An 8,119-nucleotide genomic window follows, 5' to 3' on the forward strand; every position below is an offset into this window, starting at 1 on the left:
AAAGCAGCCAAGTAAATACAATAAGCTATCAAAATCTTGAAAAATTGAGCAGTGGTCTCTGCTCTCAAACGCTGGGGGCGTGTCTGCTGGAGGTGTGTGTGTGTGGGGGGGGGGGGGGGGGGGGTTGTTTTACATTTAAAAAAATGTTTTACATTTAAAACAATGTAAAAAACATTGTTTTAAATGTACCCATCGAGTTGGGTTATTTATTTAACCCAGCATACTGGGTTGGTTCATTTTTTTTAAAATGTCATCACCGCTGTCACCCGATCAGATGCATCTGTGTTCTCTGAGGTATAAGACGCTTCTCACATTATGATCTGTATCACTACGGCAAGCTGGTTTAACATTAAATGCTTAAAACGTACTAGTCTATATTTAGGGCCTGTTTACACCTGGCCACTTCATGTGTTTTCTGTGATCTGATACTGATAGCTATCCGATCGTGAAAACACCAGGTGTAAATGCCCTCCGAAACGCAATCGAGACGGATTTAAGTCCGATCTCTCAAACCACATCAGGAGGAGATCTAAGACATGTTCCAGATGAAACTGAACAAGTGTAAATGCATCTGGTTGTTGAAACCACATATGTAAATTTCACTCCTCCAAACAATGCTAAAAATTAAACGTGTGAGAGCGTGTTATAGCCTATATATCATGTTATAGCCAGAAATGACGGCGCTACTGCAACACATCACCTCAGTTGAGCATCTATTCATAAAGCCAACGTGCAAACTATCGCAAATCAAAGTGAAAGTGAAAGTAAGTCGCAGACGCTCAACACACGATTATCTTCATTAAAAGTCTAGAAACTAAATGATCTTACCAGTGCTGTTGCCGCTCTCTCCTATTGCGGTCTTTGATTTTTAAATGAGCTGATGATCAATAAAATGCAGCTCATATCTGTTGCTTTCGATGACGAGAACTCCATTAAATCTGCATATATCGCGGGAACTGAAGATCGGATTTATATCCGTTTTGCGAAAACACATGAAGTGGCCAGGTGTAAACAGGCCCTTAGCATCTGTTCTCGTCTATTTTTATCTATTTACCTAAATAATGAGTACTAGTAGCATGAAAATAGATACTATTACGTTTTAATGATTAAATGTTAAAACGGCTTGCCATACTATTACATGCGCTTGCAGACACAATCCACAAGATGGAGCCGTGGAGCTGATTCTGACTTCACACTCATTATTGAGAAGCTAAACAAAAATGTTCTTAAAATCAAATATTGCATATTATTGGTGTCAAATATGGACTAAAATTGCACAATATGCTTAAATAACAGTGATGTACTATATTGTATTAGTATTATACACATTACTGTTCAAAGGTTTGGGGTCAGTAAGATTTGTAAATGTTTTAGAAACTAGTCTCTTCTGCTCACCAAGGCTGCATTTATTCAAACAAAAATACAGTAAAAATTGTGAAATATTATTACAGTGTAAATCATCTGTTTTCTATGTGAATATATAGTAAAGTGTAATTTATTCACTGAGATCAAAGCTGAATTTTCAGCATCATTACTCCAGTCACATGATCCTCCACAAATCATTCTGAGATCATTTCTTACTATTAGCAAATGTTGATTATTTTCATTATGTTGTCAAAAATAATTTTGACTTTTTAAATGTCATAATTTCAGTTTATATTTTTACTTTTTGTCACAAATAATTTATTTTTAATTGATCATATGACATTTTAAGTAATAATTTGGACTTTTTAAGTAATAATTTAGTTTTATCATGCCAAAGTTTTGACTTTTTGTCTTCATTATGACTTTAGTAATAATTGTAACTTTGTGTCAAATATTTTTATGTCATAATTATGACTTTTTAAATAATAATTGTGAGAATTTTGGTTTAGTATTATTTTGTCTTAATTTCGATTTAAAAAAAATGTTACTATGGAAACATGCACGTCTTTACTGTAGCTTTTGATCAAATTTAAAGCATTGTTACTGAACCAAAAATTGCCCACCAAAGTCTTTACTATTAGCCTGACATGTTTTTCCACACATCTGTCGTTATGAAGACATCAGTTCTCAAATATAGAAAAAACTCTTTTTACAGAAGACTCTAATCTAATGTGTGTGTGTGTGTGTGTGTGTGTTGAAATGTCACACCAGCTTTCCTCTACTTCCACGAAGTGCCTTGAAAGTGTTCCCTTCAATTATTCAAGAGACGAGGTCTCTGTCAGTTTTAATCGCGCTCAATTTGCGCGGACAGCAGTGATTTGCAGAGGTGTGTGTGTGTGTGTGTGTGTGTGTGTGTGTGAGGAAGACTTGATCATCAGACACACACCTGTAGAGCTGCTGTTGTTACAACTAATGATGACAAGGCGGCATTAACACGTCGAGTGTGTGTCGGCGCTAATGAGGCCGTGATATTAAACTGAGACTCACTGCTCCATCTGTGCCAGTAAAACACACTCTCACACACTTCATCTGTGCCAGTAAAACACACTCTCACACACTTCATCTGTGGTGTTTGATGGGAAAAACGCTTCTTTTAAGAACTGATCTTTGAAAAGATTCTTTGAAGAACCAAAACTGATTCCTCTTTTGCATCTCTGAGAAGAAAGATACTAAGTGAAGATAATAAGTGAAGTTTCATCCCTTAAAGTGTCCGGATAGAAGTTTCTCCTTGAGGATAACACACCATCTTGTCCTGAAACACACTTGCGAGCGTGAGGACGTGTGTGTGAGGGTCCAGATGGTTGCGTGTGACAGAACTCAGGAATATTAATGTGTGTGTTGTAACGCCTGTTCCCTCAGGCTGCAGTGGCGCTCTGGCCAAACAATGTGTGTCCGTATATCCCGAATCTACCGTCACCATCTTCGACCTTCCCAAGGTCGTGCGAACATCCCAGCAGCACTTCATGCCGGATCAGGACCCGCGGATCTCCTTCTGTGAAGGTGTGTGTGTCTGTGTCTGTGTGAGAGAGAGTATTTCTGAGTGACTGTGTGTGAGTGTGTTTGTGTGTGAGAGTGTGAAAGAGTGTGTGAGTGAGTGTTTCTGAGTGACTGTGTGTGTGTGAGTGGGAGTGTGTGTGTGTGAGCGTGTGAGAGTGTGAAAGAGAGAGAGTATTTGTGTGTGAGTGGGAGTGTGTGTGTGTGAGTGGGAGTGTGTGTGTCTGTGAGCGTGTGAGAGTGTGAAAGAGAGAATGTGTGTTTGAGTGTTTCTGAGTGTGTGTGTGTGTGTGTGTGAGCGTGTGAGAGTGTGAAAGAGAGAGAGTATTTGTGTGTGTGTGTGTGAGTGTGTGTGTGTGTGTGTGAGAGAGTATTTGTGTGTGTGTGTGTGTGTGTGTGTGTGTGTGTGTGTGAGTGGGAGTGTGTGTGTCTGTGAGCGTGTGAGAGTGTGAAAGAGAGAGAGTGTGTGTGTGTGAGTCCGAGTGTGAATGAATTAATGAATCAAAAGGTGAGTTTCTGCTTAAAACAAGAGCAGATATCTGTCAGTATGGCGAGGAAAAATAAACTGAATTCAAAGGGAAAATAAATATACATGTTCTGTCCCCCAAATGTTAATGAACTATCACACATGAAGTTCCGCTGCTGTTATTCATGAATCCTCATGACTCGTGGATCGCTCTTCATTAGTACATGATTATTCATGAACTGTTATTAAAGTTTTACCCAAATATCTAAACATTCTAGCCTGGGAAAACCCAGACAACTTCCGGCAAATTTAGATTTGCTCTGCAAGTAGTCTGGCAAAGAACTCATTCAAGCCCATTTCTAATCCGTCGAAATCAAGGCACCAATCAGAAACATTGAGGCGGGCTTTACACGATGACGATCGCTCTGATTGGTTTTAGGTCTATCCAATTGCGCCCAGAGGCATTTGAGCGACGTCCGTTGGTGACGCCCCTTTGGAAATGAGTTATTAATGAAGCTTTGCCAGACCATAACTCAGTTACTACTGATAATGGTCTGGTTTTAAAGGGATACTCCACTTTAAAATGAAAATTCTGTCATCATATACTCACCCTCATGTTGTTTCAAACCTGTATGAATTTCTTTCTTCTGCTGAACAGAAAGGAAGATATTTAGAAGAATGTCAGTAACCAGACAGTTTCTGGTACCATTGACTTCCATAGTATATATTTTTTCCTACTATGGAAGTCAATGGTACCAGAAACTGTCTGATACATTTACTGGAGAAGCAAAATGACTGAAGATATTAAGACTTGATTTGTGAAAAATTTATCAAAATTAAGTTTTTTTTTGCTTAAAACAAGAACAAATATCAGCCGATGGGTACAGAAAATGTATATTTATTTTCCCTTTGAATTAAGTTTATTTTTCTCATTTGTGCTGGAAAACATGAGCTATGATTACTTCAGAATGTTTGTATGCATGTTTGGGGGACTTTGTTTAAATAAAGGAGACACACCTCTTCAACTGTTGTCAGACGTGTGTGTGTGTGTGTGTGTGTGTGTGTGTGTGTGTGTGTGTGTGTGTGTGTGTGTGTGTGTGTGTGTGTCTCTCTGACAGGCGACTTCTTCAAGGACGCTCTCCCGCCGGCCGATCTCTATATTCTGGCCCGGATTCTGCATGACTGGACGGACCAGAGGAGTGTGGAGCTGCTGATCAAGATACACCAGTCCTGTAGAGCAGGTACACACACACACACACACACACACACACACACACACACACAGACTGACCAGAGGAGTGTGGAGCTGCTGATCACACACACTCTCTCTCTCTCTCTCTCTCTCTCTCTCTCTCTGTCTCTGTCTCACTCACTCTCTCTCTTACTTACTCACTCTCTCTCTCTCTCTCTCACTCACTCTCTCTCTCTCACTCACTCACTCTCTCACTCACTCTCTCACTCATTCACTCACTCACTCTCTCACTCAGTCTCTCTCACTCACTCTCTCACTCACTCTCTCTCTCACTCACTCGGTCACTCACTCACTCTCTCACTCACTCTTTCACTCTCTCTCACTCACTCACTCACTCACTCACTCACTCACTCTCTCACTCTCACTCAGTCTCTCTCTCTCACTCACTCACTCTCTCACTCACTCTCTCACTCTCTCTCTCACTCAGTCTCTCTCTCTCTCACTCTCTCACTCGGTCACTCACTCACTCTCTCACTCACTCTTTCACTCTCACTCACGCTCTCTCTCACTCGCTCTCTCACTCATTCACTCTCTCTCACTCACTCACTCTTTCACTCACTCTCTCACTCACTCACTCTTTCACTCTCTCACTCTCACTTTCTCACTCAAAGTGAAAACTGAAATATTATTAGAATTTAAAAAAGCTGTTTTCTATATGAATACATAGTAAAATGTATATTATATACAACGTATAATGTACAAAGTAAAAAAAAAAAATTAACATTATAAATGCCTTTACTTTCATTGTTGATCTATTTATTGTTTCCTTGCAGAATAAAAGGATTAATTAAAAAAAAAGTTTTTAAAGGTTTAAATAACATCTTACACACGCCAAACTTTTAAACGGTAATGTAATTGTGTTTGTTTCAGTATTTTTGGATGAACCTCATACTGTATATCTTATAATGTATTCTTATACTTATTGACTTTAAGTCAATAGTTCAATTACTCGATTTGCAGTGCATTATGGGATAGTAGTTCATGGCCTCATTAAAGATGTGAAGGACTCATTGATTGATCTGTAACTGGTTTAGTTCGTGGAGCAGAAATAAATATGATGAAGAATTTCTGTGGAGAAAATGAACAGGAGAAATGAGTCTGAAGCAAAGGCTTCTGGGAAAGTGTCTGTTCACTGTTGTTCTGTGTTATACACACCTGTTCATCTGTTGACACGGTGTGTGTGTGTGTGTGTGTGTGTGTGTGTGTGTGTGTGTGTGTCGATGTCTGAAGGGCTGCTGCTTCTTGACTCTATAAAAAAGATGAGCAAATGTCAAGAAAACAAAACTCGCTGAACAACACCCGCACAAACGCCAGAAGCTCGTTATATAATTCATCCGCTGACAACAATATGAGGCTTTCACTTTCAGCTCTTAAAGGCACACTTCACCACACACACGTGCTAAATAATGGCACACTTCACCACACACACATGCTAAATAATGACAGACGTAGAGATCGTGGTCGATTGTTCCATTCAATTACAGTAACTAAAAACCTCTTTTAGGGAACGTCCTCATTTTGGTATAAAAATAAAATATTTTTAATTGTTAAAATGTAAAAGTTTGGGTAAGTCTGTTAGGCTTTGGTTCTAGCATTTATAAGTAGACTTTACAGCACTTCTACTTCATATGAATACTGAGACCTGAAATCCTCTGATTAAATATTAATAATAATCTGCATTGAGAGTCTTGAGAGAGGATGGTGCTGATGTGCAGGCAGAGGCTCTTCTTCTTCATATGTGTTAATAATCTTCATGGCGAAACCAAAGTGAATAAAGAAATGTATTAATCTTAAATGTCTTTAAAATAGTTATGACAAAAATTCTAAAAAACATTCTTAAATGAATTTCTCTGAATAAAAACGTTGTCTATTGACATTAAAAACAGTGCAGTCCACTAATATATGTTTATTGGAGTTTTCTGCATGAATTATGAATATGCATAATGCATTAATTATGAATATGCATGAATTATGAATATGCATTTTTAAAAATTGTGCATTTATTTATATTAGCAGTTTACGCACTAATACATTCAAGTTCTTGATCAAAATACAAAGTACATTTGCATGTATGAGTTTGTCATACGCTTTAATCCCAGAGTATTGAACATTGAGAGCTGAATTTCACATTCTGAACTAATGAAACAATAATAATCTGCATTGAGAGAGTGTTGTGTGCTGATGTACAGGTGGAGGTGTGCTGTTAGTGGAAGCTCTTCTTCATGAAGATAACAGCGGTCCGCTGACGGCTCAGCTTTACTCGCTCAACATGCTGGTTCAGACGGAGGGTCGCGAGCGCAAGGGTTCGGATTACACACGCTTGCTCACCGATGCCGGATTCTCCCGAGTCCAGATCCACAACACCGGCAAGATCTACGACGCCGTCCTGGCCTGCAAATAAACCAGTGCTGATATCCAGAAACTTTTACTGGAGAAGATTAGATGAAGCACAGCGTCTGTTTTCAGGCCACTGAACGTGCTTAACTGATCAATGACATCATACCTGTGTTCGTTAGTTACCGTGTTTTACCCGTGTTCATATTTACTGTGTTTTACCCGTGTTCCTATTTACCGTGTTTTACCCGTGTTCATATTTACTGTGTTTTACCCGTGTTCCTATTTACCGTGTTTTACCCGTGTTCATATTTACCGTGTTTTACTGTGTTTTACCAGTGTTCACATTTACTGTGTTTTACTGTGTTTTACCAGTGTTCACATTTACTGTGTTTTACTGTGTTTTACCAGTGTTCATATTTACTGTGTTTTACTGTGTTTTACCAGTGTTCATATTTACTGTGTTTTACTGTGTTTTACCAGTGTTCACATTTACTGTGTTTTACTGTGTTTTACCAGTGTTCATATTTACCGTGTTTTACTGTGTTTTACCAGTGTTCATATTTACTGTGTTTTACTGTGTTTTACCAGTGTTCATATTTACTGTGTTTTACCTTTGTTTACCGTGATTACCTGTGTTCAGGTAAGAGGTCATGGATGAACTTTTACTCTGTTGATTTACTCTTATAGTGTCACATCATCAGTTACACTGTAACAAATGACTTTTCCAAGTTGTAAATAAAATTTACATGAAAATACTATTTCAGTTTTTTTTTCAAGAAAATTTTATTTGATTTGTTACTTGCCTCTTTTTATTTTGTTATTTACTGTGTGAAAATAGCTTCTAAGACAAATTTTTTTTTTTTTTTTCACTCTCAAATTTTTTAGCCCTGAATATTGAGACCTGGAATCCACTAATTAAATCATGATAATCTGAATTTCACAACCCGGATTTCAAGTGAAACCCGGTGAATTCATACAAAATATTTTCAAATATTCATAATAAAAGATTGTGTTGAAAATCCAGCTTTTAATGTTGTTTATGTGTCTATATGGTGTTTTTAATATGCTTTAAGACAAACCATGTGTAAGTTCATAAGTCGACACCATTGCTGAGTATTTCCTCCTTAAAACTGGCAGTGAACCAA

The 8,119-nt window shown here is 38.1% G+C and overlaps 1 protein-coding gene across 2 annotated transcripts in view; it reads left to right on the forward strand.

Annotated features, from left to right (window-relative positions):
• Positions 1–7,729, forward strand: part of asmt (acetylserotonin O-methyltransferase) — a 48,617-nt gene extending 40,888 nt beyond the window's left edge. The window contains exons 6-9 of one of the 2 annotated variants that reach the window (XM_082174774.1): positions 2,785–2,925; positions 4,504–4,626; positions 6,827–7,444; positions 7,563–7,729. In XM_082174774.1, the coding sequence (XP_082030900.1) occupies positions 2,785–2,925; positions 4,504–4,626; positions 6,827–7,038 (476 nt within the window). In that variant the 3' untranslated portion in view covers positions 7,039–7,444; positions 7,563–7,729. The remainder of the gene's footprint in view (positions 1–2,784; positions 2,926–4,503; positions 4,627–6,826; positions 7,445–7,562) is intronic. The other variant, XM_082174775.1, reaches the window with a different exon arrangement.
• The last annotated feature ends 390 nt before the right edge of the window (positions 7,730–8,119 follow it).

This window comes from Leuciscus leuciscus (genome assembly GCF_965113295.1).
Source record: "Leuciscus leuciscus genome assembly, chromosome: 7".
Classification (NCBI taxonomy): domain Eukaryota; kingdom Metazoa; phylum Chordata; class Actinopteri; order Cypriniformes; family Leuciscidae; genus Leuciscus; species Leuciscus leuciscus.